Source organism: Corythoichthys intestinalis, chromosome 2 (assembly GCF_030265065.1).
Source record: "Corythoichthys intestinalis isolate RoL2023-P3 chromosome 2, ASM3026506v1, whole genome shotgun sequence".
In the NCBI taxonomy this organism is placed as follows: domain Eukaryota; kingdom Metazoa; phylum Chordata; class Actinopteri; order Syngnathiformes; family Syngnathidae; genus Corythoichthys; species Corythoichthys intestinalis.
In genome coordinates this window covers 10,627,440-10,651,218 of record NC_080396.1, presented here as the reverse complement: position 1 = coordinate 10,651,218, position 23,779 = coordinate 10,627,440, and the positions used below count along the sequence as shown (strand labels likewise).

Sequence of the window (23,779 nt, the reverse complement as noted above, 5' to 3'; positions counted from 1 at the left end):
TAACGCAATTAATGCGAGAGAATTTTGGCAGCCTTTGAAGCTTTTGTGTAAATGGCTAAAGCTTTACAATCCCTCTCTCAACAATTAGAAATATCGCGGGAAGCAATGTGGGGAAGAAAGGTAGTAGCTGATCTTTTTCTTAACACCCTATTTTATTTCCCAACGCAGAGAAGATATATCAATTGGTACCACTACGCACAGTCATGGTTGCACTTCCCATCATGCATTTGGGCAGAAGTTAAATGGCTGCAGTATCATTTACTGAAAGCTCAACAAATACACTAGATGGCAATATTTAGTCACAATATACAAGGTCACATTTATCCTTTAAGAATTACAAGTCTTTCTATCTGTGGATCCCTCTCACAGAAAGAATGTTAATAATGTAAATGCCATCTTGAGGATTTATTGTCATAATAAACAAATACAGTACTTATGTACTGTATGTTGAATGTATATATTCTTCCAAGTTTTATTCATTTTTTTCTTAATGCATTGCCAAAATGTATATGATCGGGAAAAATGATCGGGAATGATTGGAATTGAATCGGGAGCAAAAAAAAAAAAGCAATCGGATCGGGAAATATCGGGATCGGCAGATACTCAAACTAAAACGATCGGGATCGGATCGGGAGCAAAAAAAACATGATCGGAACAACCCTACTAATTAGTACATGTGTACCACGCATACCACATACTGGACACCAAACAACTTTGTAATTAAAAGGTCTTTATTTCCTATTTGTTTTTGTTTTCTTACAGAACTGGTAACACATATGATAAATCTGTAATAAGTTATTTGGCTCCCTTGATAATGTTATAAGGATCCCCGACATTTGTCCACATAAGGGTCAAGAGGAGTTTGTGAGCAACGTTTGTGTCCAGTCAAGGGCTAAAGCATGCGATCCACAGTAGGCACAAGTACTGACATGAACACACGCACCACGACACAAGACACGAAGAAACACAGCTAGAGGACACAACCTGACTGTCCTCCGATCCAATGCTTTCAAAGAGGATGAGGAAGAGAAAGAAAAGGAAGAAAACATCTGGAATGAGAGGTACAAGCATTCGAAAAGGGGTCGGGTATGAGAAATTGGCAGTATACACTATGTCCATGTTGTAAACATGAAGGCCAGCATTCTTTACGCACAGCAAAAGCAGGATTTGGGGAAGAACTCCACGCGCTCGCTTCTTCGGAATGACTGATGATTTACACAGGACAGAGAGACAAATATAAAGGCAACATTCAGGTAGACAAATGATGCACACAGACATTCTACATTTGAATACATCACAGAAGGGGGAAAATTGTTGCACATTTTAGAACAGCAAAACTAAACCAACTAAAAAGAAAAAACAAGTCAGCAATGAGATTGTGTTAAAAATTGGTGGGTGGTTTCCCTTTTTAAATCCCAGAATTGAAATATGTAAAACAGTTGTGCACACAGTGGAAGTGAGCAACATTTGAATGAAGATGCACATTTTGGAATGAATGTTGAAGTTTGGCCTGCGAAATAAGGTTGTTACTTCAATTCCAAACACAATCCTTTCTCTTACGCCCAAAGAGCCTCTTCAATCATGACAACAGGAAAGAGTAAAAATGTCATCAATGTGCTTGTATCTGTAGTCACTTATGCTTTTTTTTTCCTCATCTCACACATTTCGCAGTCTGGCTCTGAGAAATCAGGAGAGTTAGATGGGAATGGCAGTCTTTCCGAAACACATTCAAGCATTTCTACTCAAATTAGCATAGGCTACAAGCTAGAACTAGACACGTAGTGAAATTTCATTGCTAGCATTTTGGCAGTATAAAAAGGTTTTGATTCATTTATGCTAAGCTAACCTCCCATGAAGAGTTGTAAATGTTTTTACATCAACAATATTTTCTTTAATCATGAGCCACTAGGGGTGTAACGGTACACAAAAATCTCGGTTCGGTACGTACCTCGGTTTTGAGGTCGCGGTTCGGTTCATTTTCGTTACAGTAAGAAAACAAAATGCAAATTATAAATGTGCTAGTTGTTTATTACACACCTTTGTGCTTTCAACAATAGGAACATTAGCCTATACAAAGCTAGAATTCTGCTTAAAAAGTAGCGGGTATATAAAGATAATCCAACAACAATTTGCCTTTCAGACCCCGCGTATTGGTCAGCTTTCTTTCTGAAAGAAAGAAGAAAAAAGAAGTCCTGTGCTAAAGAGAAAAGCAATCCCAATGACACAGATTTTAACATATATTTTACAAATGAAATGCCTCAATGAATTATCTTTTTTCTTATGAACGGTTTTCAAAAGCTTTATTGGTGGATTTTCTCAAGTTAAAGTGCCACACAGAAATTAATAAATTTAATTGTGTAAAAAGGATCTGTGTATTAATCTTATTATTTAATTACAGGTGTTTTAGCTCATTTCAATTTATTTTATTTAAATGGTCTATTAATTTGTGTTTATATTTTACAAATGTGATGTAGTATTCATTTATATTGTATATTTTATGTTGTATAACTTTAGTTCCTATGTGAATATTAGTTCCTACTTGTTTTGTTGTGGTCGAAGGGTTTTGTATTGAACACGGGGCCGTGTTGGTTATTATTATAGCAGAGAGCAGCAGCAGTAAATCAACAAAGACAAGTCAACTGTGCCCCGATCTACCACTCAAGAGATCTGATGGACTCAAAAAGTGGGTTCCGATCCTATATTAGTTTGAAAATCGACCGGATCCACCGTATTTTTACACGAGTGACTTCCGGCCCGATCCTAGCTAGTAGTATTGACGCAGGAGGGCCGTAAAGGTCGTAATTGATCTTTTTCTTAACACCATTTGTTAATTCCCAACGCAGAGAAGATATATCAATTGGTACCACTACGCACAGTCATGGGTGCACTTCCCATCATGCATTTGGGCACAACAGTTAAATGGCTACAGTATCATTTACTGAAAGCTCAATACACTAGATGGCAATATTTAGTCACAATATACAAAGTCACATTTATCCTTTAAGAATTACAAGTCTTTCTATCCGTGGATCCCTCTCACAGAAAGAATGTTAATAATGTAAATGCCATCTTGAGGATTTATTGTCATAATAAACAAATACAGTACTTATGTACTGTATGTTGAATGTATATATTCGTCCGAGTTTTATTCATTTTTCGGGAATCGGGAATGATTGGAATTGAATCGGGAGCAAAAAAAAGCAATCGGATCGGGAAATATCGGGATCGGCAGATACTCTAACTAAAACGATCGGGATCGGATCGGGAGCAAAAAAACATGATCGGAACAACCCTATTATCTTTTCATTCCAACAATAATTTACAGAAAAATATAGCATATTTTATAGAGGTTTGAATTGCGATTAATTACAATTGATTAATTTTTAAGCTGTAATTAACTTGATTAAAATTTTTAATCGTTTGACAGCCCTAGTTACATGACGCCTTCGTTCCGAACCGAGCACCACGTACCGAAACGGTTCAATACAAATACATGTACCGTTACACCCTTATGAGCCACGGTCATAAAACTTCTGCTATGCTAAGCCTGAGTCTGTCTAACTAGCTACCAGCCTACAGCATTGAGCTAGAAACATCTCTTAATTCAACGTTAGCTGTTTTAGTTTACATGTTTGAAAAGCAAGCCAGCATTCTAAAATCTGCTGTAGCAATTTGTTCTCGGTTTCGAAACCATTTCGTTTTGTTGAGTAATCACAAATACGCTAAGCTAAAAAGCAGACACCTCAGTTTTGTTGTATAAATTACACTTATCTGAAGTACAGAATGCTCTCTGTATGTCGTTTAGGAAGGGTTATCATAAACTTTCTGTGATGAGACACTGATAAATAATACACTCTACCATACTTCGGAAAAAAAATATCACTCAAAGCACATACATCTGCTTTAAGAAAAATGACGCTCACATTCCTGTAAAACCTCTAAACGGAATGTCAAGACTCTGGCCAAGAAAAACAACATTTTTTGAATAGAATAAATGTATATACTCAGCTGAGCTCTAAAGAGTTAGTGCTTGAGTTTTATGGCTTTAGTTTTATCATTTAACTTCTCTACATATATTGTATAATAAACACAGTTAAAGACACATAGCTGTGAAGGTCTTAAGGTCATTTAAATACACGTAATAAGTAAAAAGTAAGCAAATGAGGGTAAATTCCAAGTCGTTTGAGTTTGCGGGAATAGAATTGTACATTATTTTGGCCCCGTCGGAAGAAATAACCCAGACATGACTTTATTCTGGATCAACATTGGCACAAACACTATAATACAGCTTTTGATTTTGCTTTTGTGATAATTTAGAATATCTGAGAAGACTTGGAGACCCTTGATTCATAAAAAAACAAAAGAAAATGATATTCAAAACAATGACAACGTAGCGTTCACATAAACAATATACATGGCAATTTGTTTCTTTCAATAAATGAACAAACGCAAATGAAATTACTCAGACCACAAGGAGTTAAATAGCGAGCATGCGGCTATATTTTTATCCTACATGAAGTCACGCACTGTACTGGACGACACACTTGCTTAAGAATTTCAGGCGTGGAAAGGTTCCTAATAATTAGCAGTAGTATTACTCTAACATCTGGATGACATTCTCTCCAATGACCCTCATGGAAAATAAATACATATTTGTTTCATATAGAAAATATACAGTTTCTTTTTTTTTAACCCTTTCATTGTGTTAATAAAATGACAATTGACACCCATTTAAGTACACGAGATATTTTTGCTCCATCTCTAAAACATGCTCTTATGTACAGTATTTTGTATAAACATGCAGTATCAACGTGGAGGAACTATGTATATAGGCAAAATTACACCAACGGGTTGCTTGATTGCTTCCATGTCGCCTTTTTTTTTTAGTGTTGTCAACACAAAAAAAAAATGATGAATTATTATTATTGGATCTTTTAAAAAATGATTATCAATTCCAAATTGCATTTGATTCACATTGACAAAGCACAGTCAAGTGGTAGTTTTTGCTCTGAGCACTGGCGCAGATATATGATGTTCGATGCTGTAACCATGAGATGACGCCTGTTCAATTTAAGCCTTTATAGGGCACGTGTTTTACTAGTTGGCTGCCATTGACGGTGCTAGACGTCTAATCCATAGGGAGGCCGTGCTACGACACCAAGACGCAACAATTGTGTTTACACAGTGACGGCGAGAAAAGAACCTAACATTCAAAACAGCACACATGGTGAAACGTCGGCTTTAATTGACTGTTTTTATAGTATTTTAAATTAGGGCTGTCAAAATTATCGCATTAACGGGCGATAATTGTTTTTTTTTAATTAATCACGTTAAAATATTTGACGCATTTAACGCATGTGCCCCGCTCAAACAGATTAAAATGACAGCACAGTGTAATGTCCACTTGTTACTTGTGTTTTTTGGCGTTTTGTCGCCCTCTGCTGGCGCTTGGGTTCGACTGATTTCATGGGTTTCAGCACCATGAGCATTGTGTAATTATTGACATCAACAATGGCGAGCTACTAGTTTATTTTTTGAATGAGAATTTTACAAATTTTATTAAAATGAAAAATTAAGAGGGGTTTTGATATAAAATTTCTATAACTTGTACTAACATTTATCTTTTAAGAACTACAAGTCTTTCTATCCATGGGTCACTTTAACAGAATGTTAATAATGCGATCTTGTTGATTTATTGTTATAATAAACAAATACAGTACTTATGTACAGTATGTTGAATGTATATATCTGTCTTGTCTTATCTTTCCATTCCAACAATAATTTACAGAAAAATATGGCATATTTTATAGATGGTTTGAATTGCGATTAATTACGATTAATTAATTTTTAAGCTGTAATTAACTCGATTAAAAATTTTAATCGTTTGACAGCCCTAATTTAAATATATTTTATGTTCGCGTTTTTGTGCCTTTTGGAGCAAAAGAAGGAAGTGCATGGGCGCCCTTGCTTCAAGTGAGTTCGTTTGCTTCCGAGCTGAGGAGGTTGTTGCCAAGGAAGTACACCATTGGCTGTCCCTTGTAAACCTGCACTGCCCCCTAGGGCCTGGCATGAATATCGTTTTCACCCGGAATTGCAACATCGTTCGAATGGAGACGGAACCATGTAAATGCAAACATGAAATGTGTCGTATTCTCGGAGCGTCACCATGCCCCTTAGACTGGGAGAGCTGGCAGTGAGCATTCTAACAGCCAGTCCTTCCAGCTTAAATGAATTGGATGTCCATCGTTGTCAAAGGCAGGTGAGTTAAATACGGTAAAATGTAAATGAATTAAAACAAATATATATATATATATATATATATATATATATATGCAGGTAGTCCCCGGTTTATGAACAAGTTCCGTTCCTACTCCGACGATGTAACGCGAATTTCCGCGAAAGTCGGAATTAACCCTTTAAGTACACCTAAATACCCCCTAAATCTCAAAATAACTATCCAACAACATGTGTTATCCATCATATTAATAAAATTAAGTAAAAAAAATACTGTTAGGTACGTTGTGTTAAATGTCGTTATATTCACTGACTATTCGAGCTTTACTCGTGAGTCGCCTTAAAGAAGGGGGGATATCATGGCCACTCAAGTTGTCAGCGTAGCCTCTCTTAACGTGAGCCCACCCTTCCGAACTCAAAAAATCAGATCGGGACTCGCAAGAGGACTCGGCGCTGGGGGGGGGAGCAGCAGCGGCATGAGAACATCGAAGTGGAACTTGACAGCGGATCTCTCGGCTCCCTCTGCTGGGGGAGGAGGGGATGCTGACATGAAGGACGACAATGGGAACTAGGTACTGTTTATGCGAAGAAAAAAAAAACAAAAAAAAACACTGGAGACAAAATAGCTGACGACACTGGCGTCGTAAGGTCTAAATCACATAAGATGGGTACGTCATAACCCAGGGACTACCTGTATATTTCAGAGTGTTATTAGGGGCCATAACAAGAGTGTATTTCTGTTTATATTCATTTTGATTTTATTGACATTTTATTAATTTATGATTATATTAACTCCAGAAAAAGTATATAATTAAAAAAAAAAAAAAAAATTTGGGGTGGGATTTAAATACGTTATTTACGATGATGATTTAGAGATTATTTAACGAGTTAAAAAAATTAACACATGTTAATCACCAACATAAGGTTGTGAGTTTTTCTTTGAACTCATATGATTGTTAATGCATTCGTAATTTATTTCATTTATTTTATTTTATTTTAGGTATATTTAGCAGTTTTTTGTGCTAAATTTGACCGATTTGTTAAGAGCATTATGAAAATAAAATGATAGCATTTTATAGCATTTAACCAAGCGGACTTTTGCTATGCAACTAAGCCAATTGTTCTTTGATGTTTGTAATTTACACGGTTTGAGCTAGGCTCAGGTACTTTAATTTATTTTTAAATGCATTTATTGCTCTTGTGAAAAAAAAGTGCAACTCTACATAGTTTGAAAAAAAACACTTGGGAATTTTATTTTGTATTTGCATTTAATGCTCTTTTGAAAGTGCAAGCTTAGCAAGCCTTTGTTTTACATCTCCTAAAATTTATTCTGCAATGCATTAAATGTTCCTAATCCGATTACTTGATTATTCGGACAAATTAATTGATAGATTAATTGATTACTGACAGCTGCAAGCCCTACTGTGTATCATAGACTTCATAATTGTATTGACGGGTCACCTCCATCAGCCACTGCGCAACGGTTTCAAGTAGGGGGCTCTCCTAAATTCCGTTTCAGTTATTCGCAATCGGTCGCAGTTAGTCAACGCATTCAGTGATCCAGCGCTGGATTGAGGTTGAAAAAGTATGAAAGCTGTACCACATACAAACAGAAAGGATTGTCTCAGGAGTGATTTGTTCGAGGATTCAAGGTAATTATTATAATTTTTTTGTACCATGCAGGAATTTTGAAATGTTTAAAAAAAATATATATATCAATGGAGAATGAGAAATTAACCGCTATGGACTAGCATCATTCTTCGACATATTTAGGTAAAATAAATGCTAACTGCACTTTTTTTTGTTTTGTTTTGCTTTTAACCAAGAATCGAGACTGTTTTATGTCCATATCTATAAAGACTTCAGGGATTTAAGAATTTATTCACAAGAATTTTTAACGAAAAAAACCTCTCTTTACATATGGCGGCTGCCACATTGACTAACAGACTAGCATGATAATTCGACATATTTATGTATAATAAATGCTAAATGCACGTTGTTTTTTTTTGCTTTCAACCAAGAATTGAGACTGTTTTATGCCCATATCTATAAAGACTTCAGGGATGTAAGAATTTATTCACAAGAATTTTTAAAGAAAAAACCTCTCTTCATATATGGCGGCCGCCACATTGACTAACAGACTAGCATCATCATTCGACATATTTACGTAAAATAAAAGCTAACTGCACGTTTTTTTTTTTTTTTTTTTGCCTTTAACCAAGAATCAAGACTGTTTTACGTCCATATTTATAAGGACTTCAGGGATTTAAGCATTCATTCACAATAATTTTCATTGGAAAAGTTCTGTTTACATATGGCGGCCGCCAAATTGGTTAACAGACTAGCATCATAATTCGACATATTTACGTAAAATAAATGCTAACTGCACGTTGTTTTTGTTTTTTTTGCTTTTAACCAAGAATCGAGACTGTTTTACGTCCATATTTGTAAAGAATTCAGGGATTTAAACATTAATTCACAATAATTTTCAACGAAAAAAGCTCCTTATCTGTGATTCTACTTGGTCAGCTTTGACGGCCACACCAACAATGCAGGCCCCCTATTAATCGGCCCCGCGCCGCGTCAATAATATTATGAAGTCTCTGCTTTATATATTACTTGATTAAATCGTACACTGAAATCATTTCAAATTAAAAAAAAAAAGAGAAAAAAAATTACATTTTTCTGGCAAATTACTGCAATTCATCAAGCTTAATTAATTATAAAGCCTTTATTTAATATTTCTGTTAAATCGAGTCCCACCCCTAAAAACACAATAAAGATTCATAATAATTATACATATTATATATTTTATAACTGTTGTAATATCATAATTGAGGCCTAGCGACAACATAAAATCTTATGTTCATGTATATGGACTCCATGTCTTTATTGGGTTTTAGTTTTGATTACCGAAAATACTCACGTGCCCTATAAAGGGTTAAAAGTTCAAGAGTGTTTAAATACAGAAAATTTCCTCGTTAGTGCAATTAAATTCCGCTGTTTGGTCCACTGTGTATGAAACACGCGTGAATCAGTTATCTTTGAAAAAAAAAAAAAAAAAAACGCCCAAACAATCTGAAATCTGAGGCAAAAAATAAACACAATCAAATATCACATGAAATAATTCTTTGTAAAACGAATAATTAAAGCTCTGATTTTGAAAAATGTTTGGATGATTGGAGTTAAAGTGCTTGAGGAATTAAAATGATTAAATAAGGGCGTCAATAAAAACAAAAGACAGTGAGAAACGAGAATAACAACACTAAGCGGAAGGCGTCCCTGGTAGTTGAAAATTGCTTATTTTGATACTTGGAAGGCTTGTCTCCTTTATGACTGTAGGACGGTACAGCGGTGGAACCTTTGTGTTGGAGTCCATGACTAATGGCAGTAGCACTGAACGAATGAGATACAGCGGCTTTGGGATGGGAGGCGGTGGACTGCAGGCAGTGACAACCGACACATCGTACTGTAAATGTCACGTCATTGGCGGTAGCGGTCAGGTCTTAGTCGTTGTCGCCACTTTGATAGTGCCATGAATTGATATTTCGCACAGTCAAAGACACACAAAAGAAGACATTTTCCCCTCGTTTTTGAGACCGAAAATCCATCTACCGAAACAGCCTTCCTGAAAAGCGATCGAGTGATTTCTCTCTCACCGTGTTTTGATCATAACAACCCGTGTAGAAAAAAAGGCGTGGAGTCTCCTCTCAGTATTCCTGAGACGATGGGTGAAAGTTGAACTAATCGAAAAGGCAGTGTGTCTGTGGGTAAGTGGATATGTGCCTACCACTACTTGCTACCCAACTCTAGGAATGTACGTTAACCTAACAGAATGGTCGGGTAATATAAGTGGCAGGTGTGGAGCGTGGTGTACAATACACCTAAGGAATGGACCTGCTTGTGTTATTCTTCTATTATATGGCAGTATAAAGCATTTTTATTATTAAGCATTAAACTAAGCAGACTGTGTCACTAAAGGGAAAGGTACGATATAATGTACGTCGATGAATGGATGTTTTTACTCCCTCGTTTGCCAGATTCCCGTTTAGCGCTCTAACTGGTCTTCAAAGTCGACGCTGTTTTCTCAGGAACAGAACCACAATCCTAATACAAAAATAGATCTAAAGGAAAACAACAGTCCATCCCGTAACTCGTCGTCTACTTTTTTTTTCCTCAATGACATGATTTTATATAACATGATGCTTTCATTAAGCTCTATTTGGCATCATGATGAACTGGATCTATGAATTTTTGAAAGCTGGTGGGGGCGGGGTGTACATTTGGGGCTGGAATATACATTGACGTGGGATCTGTGGACCTGATCGGAAAGGTGTGGGTAGTCTGGGAATGCGTTGGAGTTTACTTCTTGGCGGCCAAAGCTGCGAGGGCACCATCCACCTCCTCCTCTGGCTGCAATGGATGCCACTGGGCGATGGGACGTCGGGGGTTGGCCAACATGTCGGACCAGTGTTTCAGCCCGGCTCCGGTGGACTTGCTGCCCACCCATATCTTCCCGATGGCATCGTTCTTACCGATTTTGTCGTAATCCAGTACTGTGATCACAGCTTGGATTTTCTGGTGGGAAAAAGGCAGGAGAGTCCGTCACAGCCATGTAAAAACAAAACCGGAATTATTGCATAATCATGTAAAGTCCTACGCAAAATTCACTTATCTACTGGAGGGACTAGAAGTCACCAATTTAAGTCATTGGCTGCTATTGACAGTGATATACAGTGGGGCAAATAAGTATTTAGTCATCCACCAATTGTACTAGTTCGACTACTTGAAAAGATTAGAGAGGCCTGTAATTATCAACATAGGTAAACCTCAACCATGAGAGACAGAATGTAGAAAAAAAACAAGATCATATTGTTTGATTTTTAAAGAATTTATTTCCAAATTAGAGTGGAAAATAAGTATTTGGTCACCTACAAACAAGCAAGATTTCGGGCTGTCAAAGAGGTCTAACTTCTTCTAACGAGGTCTAACGAAGCTCCACTCGTTACCTGTATTAATGGCACCTGTTTTAACTCATTAATGGTATAAAAGACACCTGTCCACAACCTCAGTCAGTCACACTCCAAACTCCACAATGGCCAAGACCAAAGAGCTGTCGAAGGACACCAGAGATAACATAGTAGACCTGCACCAGGCTGGGAAGACTGAGTCTGCAATAGGTAAAACGATTGGTGTAAAGAAATCAACTGTGGGAGCAATTATTAGAAAATGGAAGACATACAAGACCACTGATAATCTCCCTCGATCTGGGACTCCATGCAAGATCTCACCCCGTGGCGTCAAAACGATAACAAGAACGGTGAGCAAAAATCCCAGAACCACACGGGGGGACCCAGTGAATGACTTACACTGAGCTGGGACCACAGTAACAAAGGCTACTATTAGTAACACAATGCGCTGCCAGGGATTCAAATCCTGCACTGCCAGACGAGTCCCCTTGCTGAAGAAAGTACACGTCCAGGCCAAATTCGCTACAGAGAATTTGGATGATCCAGAAGAGGACTGGTAGAATGTGTTATGGTCAGATGAAACCAAAATAGAACTTTTTGTTAGAAACACAGATTCCCGTGTTTGGAGGAGAAAGAATACTGAATTGCATCCGAAGAACACCATACCCACTGTGAAGCATGGGGGTGGAAACATCATGCTTTGGGGCTGTTTTTCTGTAAAGGGACCAGGATGACTGATCTGTGTAAATGAAAGAATGAATGGGGCCATGTATCGAGAGATTTTGGTGAAAATCTCCTTCCATCACCAAGGGCATTGAAGATGAGACGTTGCTGGGTCTTTCAGCATGACAATGATCCCAAACACACAGCCACGGCAACAAAGGAGTGGCTTCGTAAGAAGCATTTCAAGGTCCTGGAGTGGCCGAGCCAGTCTCCAGATGTCAACCCCATAGAAAATCTGAGGAGGAAGTTGAAAGTCCGTGTTGCCCACCGACATCCCCAAAACGTCACTGCTCTAGAGGAGATCTGCATGGAGGAATAGGCCAAAATACCAGCAACAGTGTGTGAAAAGCTTGTGAAGAGTTACAGAAAACATTTGGCTTCTGTTATTGCCAACAAAGGGTACATAACAAAGTATTGAGATGAACTTTTGGTATTGACCAAATACTTATTTTCCACCATGATTTGCAAATAAATTCTTTAAAAATCAAACAATGTGATTTTCTGCGTTTTTTCCACATTCTGTCTTTAATGGTTGAGGTCTACCCATGTTGACAATTACAGGCCTCTCTAATACTTTCAAGTGGGAGAACTTGCACAATTAGTGGTTGACTAAACACTTATTTGCCCCACTGTACGTCCAATCCAGTTTGGCTGGGGGCAATATTCACTCTAAATTTTCATGTGTCTGAGCAGACAAACAAGCTCCCTGAGCACAGTGAGGACCACTGTGAGCAACATCAGATGTCATGGATCATAGCAACCCCAATAGCAGGCGACAACATGCCGGATCCAGCCGCAGCTCGCCAGATCCGCATAGTAATCACACCCGCTTAACGTCAGTGCGCCGGATGCGGCCCGGATCAGCACTATGACAGTCCAAATGATAGGTTACGCACTACATTTTTTTTACCCCTTTGGCTTGATGTGGTTATGTAATCCATCCAGTATAATAATAACAGTTTGTATTGATAACTGAAAAAATATACCATTGTTTAAAAAACAAATCAAACATTGTAAGCAGTTACAATGTTACTCCTAACTTGAGTATTCTTTTCAACGATTACTTTTTTTTCCTAATACTTGAGTACATGTTTTGGGTGACTACTTTTACTTTTACTTGAGTAATATTTTTTTGAAGTAATGCTACTCTTGAGTAAAAACTTGAGTACTTGAGTAAAATATTTGGCTACTCTACCCACCTCTGCTGAAACTAAGGAAACGGATCAATAACCTTTCCACTGTTCTATTGGCTTTAACCCAGTTTGCTATGTCACTGGGACTAAAACACGATGATTCTTTGCCAGCCATCCCAGTTCAACTGGATTTGATCACGTTCAATAGCAGTAAACGATTTAAACAATCGGCGCCTTTTCTTACCTGCATTTGTTCAAGAGGAATCTCAAAGCTGAACGACTCGTTATAGTAAGGATTCAATGTGTTCTTCTTAACTGTTGTCTTCTTCTTCTTCAGCCTCTTTCCATTCTGCAGCAGATTAATCTTCACATAGGGATCTGAAAGGCAGAGAGAACAATGAGCCACCAAATGCCTGCAAGGGATGCACTGTTGTAAATTATCAACAGATGGCGCCACAGTTGAAGTTGGGGTGGGGCCGGAGGTGCTCGGTTGTGCATGGTAGGCAGTGCAATCTGCACATGAGCTTGTAAATTTCAAAAAAAAAAATAAATAAATAAATAAATAAATAAATAAAAAACTTAAAGCACTTGTTTTGTAAAAGTGTTTTAAAAGAACATGATTTTGGTACCTTAAAAGGCCAATAGATCTAAATTAAATGGCATATTTTTCACAAACAGGTTGTCTTTATGTACAGTCCCTGACAAAGGTTTTGTCGCTTATCCATTTGTAGAAACAATTACCAATAACCTGACTTTTAATTATTCAATTGGTTTCAGAAATGGCTCATATGAAAGCTAAGACCCTCCAGAGTGATGTTGAATGTACAAAAATATATTTGTTTCACTGAAAAAACATTTATCATTTAATGAAGACATAAAGGTCAAATTTTGGCAAGACAAAAGTTTTGTCGCCTAGGAAAGTAGAGCAAAAATTGAACAAAAATGTACTTCAAATACATAAATATGTCACATAACATAAGCGAATTAAGTAGTGGTGCTGTGAGATCCAAATGTAATATTTGTATCATTGCCATGGACTTGAAGGACTGCATCCATGCGGTTCGGCAAGGATTCATACATTTATTGATTAAGTCATCAGGAACAACAAAGAAAGCAGTCTTGCATGCCTCCCAGAGTTCATCAACATTCTTGGGTTTCGTCTTCCATGCTTCCTCTTTCATCAGAACCCCAGACATGCTCAATGATGTTCATGTCTGGTGACTGAGCTGGCCAGTCCTGGAGGATCTTGATCGTGTTTGCCTTGAGGAACTTTGAGGTAGAGATTGAAGTATGCGATGGAGCACCATCCTGCTGCAGAATTTGTCCCTTTTTATGGTTAGAAATGTAAGAGGCAGCTAAGATTTGTTGATATTTCAGACTATTTATGTTGCCTTCCAACCTGTAGATCTCTCAGGGTGCAATTAAAAAAACGTGTGGCATTTGCCAAGGCCTATAGCCTGTCAATAGGATGGATGATGGAAAAGTGGCAAAAGGTGGATTTTCAGATGAATCTGCCATTGAATTACACTACAGTCGCTGCAAATATTACAGGAAACCTACTGGAGCCCACATGGATCCGTGATTCACTCAGTAAACAGTGAAGTTTGGTGGTTCCAAAATCATGGTCTGGGGATACATCCAGTATGGGGGTGTGCGATAGATCTGCAGGGTGGAAGGCAACATAAATAGTCTGAAATATCAACAAATCTTAGCTGACTCTTACATTTCTAACCATAAAAAGGGACAAATTCTGCGGCAGAATGGTGCTCCATCGCATACTTCAATCTGTACCTCAAAGATCCTCAAGGCAAAGAAGATCAAGATCCTCCAGGACTGGCCAGCCCAGTCACCAGACATGAACATCATTGAGCATGTCTGGGGTAAGATGAAAGAGGAAGCATGAAAGACGAAACCCAAGAATGTTGATGAACTCTGGGAGGCATGCAAGACTGCTTTCTTTGATGTTCCTGATGACTTGTATGAATCCTTGACGAACCGCATGGATGCAGTCCGTCAAGCCCATGAAAGTCATACGAAATATTAAATTTGGATCTCACAGCACCACTACTTAATTCACTTATGTTATGTAACATATTTTGAAAGTACATTTATTGTTCAATTTTCACACTACTTTCTGTAGGCGACAAAACTTTTGTCTTGCCAAAATTTGACCTATATGTCTTCATTAAACGATAACTCTTTTGTCAGTGAAACATATATTTTTGTACATTCAACATCATTTGGGAGGGTCTTAGCTTTCATATGAGCCATTTCTGAAACCAATGGAATAATTAAAAGTCAGGTTATTAGCAATTGTTTCTACAAAATGGATAAGCGACAAGACTTTTGTCAGGGACTGTATTTTTGCTTAAGAAAATTAAACCGTAACCATAACATGGAATTTCTTCCCAGCCGCACATCCCACTGCCCCACGTCGTAGCTCCCCCGTGGAGTATCATTTATGTCGTGTGTTAAAAGAGGTGCGGGAATGGCCCCCTGTGGCTGGGCCAGCAGTGGCGAGGCAACTTTCACATCAAAACTGGCCCCAGCCACCCACATATTCATTGTATGACGAGTTAAAAATCAAGGAGGACTGTAAGGCCCCGTTCTGACTCTCTCATAAGACCTGAATGAGTGTGTAAAGATGCCCAAGGTAAAAAATATATACAGTGCAAAGTGAAGAGTGCGTGAGTTAAGATTTTTTTTATTTTTACTGTAGTAATATTATTTTGAACTAATGTGACTCTTACTTGAGTATATTTTTGAGCCACTCTATCCACCTCTGTCAATTGCTGATACCGTAGTTGATGCGCAACAAAGCCGAAAATGTTCAACCCTCGGAGGCCACAACAATGAGAAGTAGTCAGTGGATATACCAAAATTTATTCAGTCTCATACGGCTCCGCTTGTTGGCTCAAAAAGAGAACATGATGTAGGGGTATAAATCCCTAAATGTGGGTTATTTGAATACGTACGTGTGCAGCTTGACACACGACAATTAAAAGTGCTTGTCCCGTTCCCAGTGTCTTTGTTAAGCATAACTGACCCAGTAGAACAAACGACAAGTGGAAAAAAGGATTTTAATGTGTTTCATGTAACATTACCATGCGTCAACAGAGAAAGAATGGAAACTCACTCACTTATTTGTTTCATAACGTGACGAAAAAGCACACAGCAATGAATATTTATGCCCTAGCGGCCTGAAAGGACTATGGTCTGTTTTTAATGCTCAAAAGACAAATTATCTCTCACTGTCAAATTGGTGTTTTAGACCACTGGTGCCTACACTTGTCAGGGGTCGCCATATTTGTGCACTGTAAAGATATTTGTTACCATATGTTTGTTTACTGTACTTGGCGCATTCATTTCTGTATCATTTTGTGTTTCTGACCGGATAAAATCCCATTTTCTTGTGAGCCATTTCATGGGTTAACATGGGGGCCTGCCTGTTCGCATTGAAAATAACAAAAAGTGAATGAGTTCAGACTTCGTAGCAGATCTTCTCGAAGACACCTGGGGCACTCGTGAATATTTGCACTGGCCGGACAGCTTGTAATTATTATTTCCTTAATAAATGTATCTTAGGCCATTTGGTTGTACTGCGTTCATGTTACACAAACCCGAGCAACGCCATACTGCTAGTGAGATAATACAGTATTGGCCCGAATAAAGACAGGGTTTTTTGCATTGAAATAAGACTGAAAAACTGTGGGTCGTCTTATATTCGCGGTCTAGACATTATACCCATTCACGACGCTAGATGGCGCCAGATATCATTGACGCGATGTTCTGTCATGACAGATCTCAGGTACTCTCAAGTTTAACCAGTTTGCATTATTTTATTGCAATGTTTTACCTGATTCAGATTTATTTCAAGAGTACAGTTACAGTTAGACTTCATTTTGGTGGTTAATGCAGTTATTGCAATTTTGTTGTTTTATCACAATAGATTGGTTTATTTACATTTCAAAAACCAGAAGCCATTCATTTACGAATGTGATTGCACTTTAGTTTACATATTTAAATGTTCAGATATTAAGATTTGAATGAGGCAAAATAGCATGTTTTTTCTCTAAAACATATTGTTATAATCATTTTTTTCCAGATGTACAGTAATTATTTTCTGTATAAAAATGAATTTGGTGTTCAAAAAGTCTTTTTTTCAAACTTGAGTCTTGAAAAAGAGGGGGTCGTCTAATTATCAGGGCCGTCTTATATTCGGGCCAATACGGTAAATAAAGTTCCACAAAAAAATACTTGTAAAGTGAAAATAAAAAGTCTTCTAAATTTGACACCCCACTGATCAGAGAGTCGAATAAGAATTAAATCAAAAAAATTTTAAAAATCAACACATATGTAAAGTTAGGCTTTAAAAACCATGAAAAAATCAGCCTTTTTCTCCGCTTCAAGCATGTCTGCTGGAAGTATTGAAACCAAATCTACTTTCAATCAGATACACTTAATATCACCAGAAAAATAGATGTTTCCTGTACTCTAGCATATTTCTTACACCTAGTTTTGGCTTTAAATTACAGTATATCTGCACCTCCGGTGGCTGGAATACCTTTTATCCCATCAGGTTGTCATGGGGCTTTTCCACGCTGCGACAACGAGCTCTAAAGCAGCCACAGCATTGCATAGACACTGTCCAGACGTTGACTGTCAATGTCAGCAATGTCAACCCCATCCCTCTTCTCTGTGTGACATGGGTGCACTCACATTTGACAAATGACCATGCCAGCCTGAAGTCTTAATCCAAACCCCTTGCTTCATTCCTCCGTATTTCACTGCATAAAGTGCACATACTCACACTGAAACTGTCACAACTGCCGACTATCTGTCAGGAATATTTATTTTCAGGATGGAATCAAATCTAGCTAGCCAACAGCATATCCCTATCTCAACAGATTACGCAGATGCAAACAAAGGTGCCTAATTTGTTAAAAACTTCACTTCAACACGGTGGTGTTTTCGTCATCGATGATGATAACGAAAATATTTCGTCAACGAACAACTTTTTCATGACAATGACGTCACGATGACCAGCTGAAAGCATGTCTTCGGAGACTAAAACATAACGAGATGGATGCCAGCTGTCGTCTTACGAGACGAGAACGAGACAAAAATTCACCTTATTTTCACGCATTTTAGCAGTGTTTGGTCGTGTCACTCATGTGATGTGCTGCGCCTCCCCCCGACCCCCCAGGCTCCTTTTGTGAAACATGTGTCAGGTGCTGCTTGGTAAGTTTTGTTTTCTTATCTTGGCTATGCCATGTTGCTTTAGCCTTTAAAGGTCTGTGCTGAGTGATCATCACACACTAAACTAACTTGTAGCATTAGCAATAGCATTAGCATTTAGCTCTTGACTCGGTGTGTGTCTGCTTAAATCTTGGGAAACTTTTTACATACAGTTCGTGGATTCCAGGCGAATCATGTGATTTTTTTTTTCCTGCTGAGTGTCTAATGCCATAATGAAGATGTTGATGTCCTTGTAGACTCTACAATTTTGTGCTCGTCTGTCAAAGTTCATTCGCAATTGTTGGAAACCTTTTATTAACTCATGGACTAAAATTTTAAAAGTTTTTAGACGATGACGACAAATTTGAACACACCTGCTCCCTATGCACACCTGGACCTAGTAACACGAACGAGTCACATGACATTTTGGAGGGAAAATGACAAGCAGTACTCAATTTGGACATTTAGGGATGTCGTTTCTAAGGGGTGTACTCACTTTTGTTGCCAGGTGTTTAGCTATTAACGGCTATATTTTGAGTTATTTTGAGGGGAAAATAAATCAACCCTATTATATAAGCTTCACACAGACTACTTTTCATTGTGTCAAAGTGTCATTTTGTCAGTGTTGTCCGATGAAAAGATATACTTAAATATCTGCAGAAATGTGAGGGGTGTACTCACTTTTGTGACACACTGTATTTCTGTAAGTTCATCTATGTCTTTGTCTTATGCCTGCCATGTGTTATCTGTATTAGTCATATGTGATAGTATGTGTTCTTGAATTGATAGCAATGCTTCACTCTGTAAAGTTAGTGTCTTATAATCAGGGCTATCTTATATTCAGGCCAAATGGTATTTAGTTACACAAATATGATCTATAAACCGTGCAAAACGTTATTGTTGATAAAAATACACCGCAACTCTGATGTATTATTATTATTTTAAATATGTCTTCCATTTTGACCTCATAAAAGTGGTCATCTTAATGTAGTCATTTGTTTTGATGCTTCTGTGCATGCGGGTCAGTTTGCTCAGCAGGTGTTGGATGTGAGTTAGTGCACATGCGTAATACTTGAAAGGGCTCAATGGAAAACGGCAGTATATACGGGCGCATTAAAAAAACAGTTATGACGAAATATCGGAATTGTGCATGAAGACCTGCGGTCTTAACCAAGTCTATGTAGCCAGTGCTAAGTTGTACTGGTGTGTCACCTCGATATTGCTAATAAAATTCGAAATCAACATTAAGGAGCTTATTTTTTCAATAGTGGGTGGAGGTTCCATAATGTATTTTCTTCCAAAAGTGCCTGTAATTAACTTCGTTATGAGCCAAAAAGTCCAAAGCGAACCTCTGTGAGACTGGTTGACTGGCGTTAACCCACAAGGCTGCTTGACACCACCATTTTGGGGCATTTCTGTCTGCGTTGGCATTGGTGAACATTTACTACATACACACCATCGGACGTGACCAACTAAAGATTACTACAACTATAGTATGCAGTTAGCTAGCAAGCTATGTTTACAAACTGAAAAATATATATTCTCTTATATGTTGAATTGTTTGGTGTAATTCGGTCTACAGTTTTGTAGCTCCACACAGAACATGAGGTGCGGGCGTTGACAACCGCCTCGCCCGCCACCAGTCCGCTACCTGGCTAATGAGCTAGCTTTCTCGACCGCATGCTGGCTGCAATGCTCTTTATGGTGCATAAAACAGTAAGTGTGAATACATTTTTGTGCCTCAACAACTATGAATCCTTTACATCAAACTACGGACATTTGAGCAAGTACAGTAAGAATATATTTGAATGTGGTTCTTTTAGCATTGAACATTTTTTTACCAGTACATTCTCTGAAAACAGTCAAATACAACTATACTGGTTAAATTTTACTCTGCTGAAAGTGAGTTTACAAACCTGAAAGGCCTCCAACATCCATTTTCTTCAGGTTCTTGGCTTCCAGAATACAGATTGTGAGTTTACCAGCAGTTGGAACATAACGAAGAGAGATGCAAATGTCACCAAGCTTCTCCGGCTGTTTTTAAAATGGAAAGTGAGAGAAAGTTCAATTCAGATGCCAAGATCTTGAAAATTAACAGGAATCCTCATTAGTATTGATAGACACAAATGTGTTTTAGATAATAAGTTTTTTGATCATTACATTAGAAAACTATGCTGTTCATTTTGGTGCCTGAATGCAGCGTAAATTGGAGTGAACATCTACCCTTCTTTGGAAGTTCAGGATTTTTTACGTTAGGCGTAATCTTCGAGGTAGTTAGTTGGTAGGGTTGATTTCAACAAATTCCATTTCGTTTCGTAGTTATTTGTTCGTTTCAGGGCTCCGGAGTGGCTAAGCTAGCGCAAGTCAATGGCACTATTAAAGCATGCCAATACAAAACAACATATGCACACATGAAAATCATCGATGACCAATGCAATCAATAGTGTTGGCTACGTTTTCAGGATAAAGTTATTAAAACTTACCATTGCATATCAATAATTGCAGTATGACCAGCAACATTTGTAATCCAGAAGCTCTGCAGAGGAGCAGGGCGGAGTGATATCACATTGGTTTTTTTTTTCCACCGCTGGTTTTTCATGTAGTAGCCAGCAGCAAGTGACCAGTTTAGATTTTTCCTCGTTCTTCGTATGGAATTTGTGGAAAATTTCCTTTGCCTGTTTTCTTCCGTATGTTCCCACAGCCTCTAAATGCACATTTTGTCATGTTGCCGGCTGACAGTTAACTCAGGGACTGATGCCTCATTCGAAGAAGGTAGGAAGTCAGAGTTTCCAACCTCTGATCTGGAAAAATATCATTAGTATGCCTCCACTATTTGATCGCTTATTAGAATTTAGGTTTGCTGGAGGTCAAAATGTCTTTTGAAGGCCAAAATATAAAACAGCTTGTGGCGATCAGCCATCTTTGCGGTTTACATTCGCCTGGAATGGTTTAAGGTCGCAACTGGTACACTCCAAGCGGGATAAGTCTGACTTCCCACCTTCCTCGAATGCAGCGTGAGAACAAATGACCGCACTCCTCTCTATTGGGGTCGTATTATGCATTAAAAAAATTAAAAGTCCTGCAGAATGAAATGAATTACCGCAGTTTGGTGTGACATTGTTTTGGCCGCATGGGTGTTTTGAAACAATGATCTATGTTTTGAATTTATTTGACTATGTTGGATCTGTTCGTAGATCTATATCATTTTTTTTTTTATTGCCATTCTATAATGGTGACATTGACTCGCGCTAGGTTAGCCACTCCAGAGCCTTCACTAACAAATAACTTGCAAACGAAATGGAATTTGTTGAAATCAACTCCACCAACTAATAAACCTTTGCTAACTCGAAGATTAAGCCAAATGTCAAAAATCCTGAACTTCCCCTTTAAATATACAGTAGCAAGGCTTAACCACAGGAAGCTATAAAATCAGAAGGTACTGTACATTTTATAAAAAAGATGCAAGCTAGCACTTTCTTTCTCAGCTCTATTACCTCTTCTTGGTCCGCGCTGTCCAAGTCACGCCACTCTTCAATTGGTTTCGCCAGGTCAAGGGTGTTCATGGGTATTCTAATCTCGCCAATGACGTCATGTTTTGAGAAACGATCAAAGTCATAGACAGACATAACCAGAGTCTTTCCCCCCATCTCTTGGAATGGAATCTGCAAAACACAATCCAATCCCAATTTTGTCATTTACTGCCAAGTCCAGATTTACTGCACGCTTTCACAAATCATTACCTAGACAGAGCAGAACAACATTAGCTGTGACTTCGGTCTACACTTTACAAATGCCTGGCATAAACCTCATAATGATATTGACAGGTCACATCCGTCATGCACTGCGCCACGCCTTTAACCCCTTAATGCCGTATGTGGCGATTCGGCATCAAAAGTGTTTACGCTCAAAATGCGGCCAAAATACCGTCTTTGTTCACTGCCGGTCGATTTATTGCAAACACATGCCTAGGAACCTACTTCAAGCATTAGTTTCAGTCGGGTCCGACCAGAAAAGACACCACATCCTTTTCCCGGACCGCGATGTTCAAGTTGTGAGTCACGTCCAACCTCTCGTCACCTACTTGACAAATTCGTCCGATTCAAGGTAAGTAAGCTGAAATAAAAAAATATTTACCGTCTTATTGTGTACTTGTGTCGCTAACACGAGGAGATAGTTTCTATGACGCGTATTTTTGAAGCGCTTTGATGATTTTGCTTTGTCGCTTTTACGCCACAGCCAGCATCAAAGGAAAAGCCCCACCCCGCAAACGTAAATGCGCTGTTTGTCGGCGGTTTGCAACACTCGCACGCTTTTTGTGTATAAACTATCACTCTCGTTATCATCTGTAAACATTACAAAAGTAATGCGTTGCATAAAAAAGGGCATTTGTAGTGATTATTTTTCTGTAGAACAAAAAAATGAACACATCCTTTGTATGCAACGGTGCACACGTGTGACTCCATGTCATTCCGCTTTTAGACACGTTTTATTTAGACATTGCCACACTTATCATCTGTAGACATAACAAACATAACGTGTTGCATAAACAATGTAACTGCTATTGATTTTTTTCTCTAATGAAAAATGAACACAGCATGTGCTGATAACTATCAAACAGAAGAATATGTATGTTGATGGTTTTCAACACATTTTATTTTGAAATCCTAACCGTAATTTCTGTTCCTTATTTTTCTGCAGATATACAAATGGACGCAGCGGCTTTTTACGCTAAGCAAGGACATCGGACCAAAACTCCTCCTGTGGAGAGTGATGAGAGTGCTCTCAGTGAAAGTGAGGGCAGATGCTGATGGGCCGCCTCATCCACTTCCAAACATCAGTGCTGCACCTGCAAGAGCTACTACATCGAAAAGAAACAGGATACCTTGGAGAACTGTAAAACAGCAGAACTCTGCAAAAGTTGTTCATGTTGTACTGGTCCAGTATAACTCCATTTCCGATAGTAGCAAATGTCATGACCCGAGACAGATGGGAAGAAATGAAACACTTCATTTATGTGACAACATGGCACCCAACAAAGCTTTACAAAATTAATGACTAATTGACACACTTCTCCCCAAATTTCAAGCTCTCCCTTAGGACCAAATGTTGTGTGTAGATGAGCAAATGGTTCCTTTCAAGGTCAGATTGAGCCTAAACCAATACATCCCCTAAAAGCCATACAAATGGGGATAAAAAAATTTTGTGCTTCGCGACACAAGAGGTCTGGTGCACTCATTTGATGTATTCACAGGGAAAATAGATCCGGTACCAAGCCAACCATACATAGGAGCCAGTGGTAACATTGTGCCGAATGCTCAAAATACGCGGCAACGTTGCAAACTCCCAAACTGTAAGGGACAGAGCGTTTTCAAATGTGAAAAGTGCAATGTACATCTGTGCTTAAACAGAAACAATAATTCCTTTTCTAAATTTCACAAGTAGTGAAAAAAGATGTATCAATAAAAGTGTTCAGACCTAAGA

At 38.3% G+C, this 23,779-nt stretch overlaps 1 protein-coding gene across 3 annotated transcripts in view; it reads right to left on the bottom strand.

Moving 5' to 3' along the window:
- Positions 1-713: 713 nt before the first annotated feature.
- Positions 714-23,779, bottom strand: part of LOC130912138 (synaptotagmin-2-like) — a 250,785-nt gene continuing 227,719 nt past the window's right edge. For all 3 annotated transcript variants that reach the window (XM_057830001.1, XM_057830003.1, XM_057830002.1), the window contains 4 exons: positions 21,793-21,960; positions 20,215-20,332; positions 13,305-13,438; positions 714-10,812 (listed from right to left, as the gene is read on the bottom strand). In XM_057830001.1, coding sequence (XP_057685984.1) covers positions 10,597-10,812; positions 13,305-13,438; positions 20,215-20,332; positions 21,793-21,960 — 636 coding nt within the window. In that variant the 3' untranslated portion in view covers positions 714-10,596. The remainder of the gene's footprint in view (positions 10,813-13,304; positions 13,439-20,214; positions 20,333-21,792; positions 21,961-23,779) is intronic.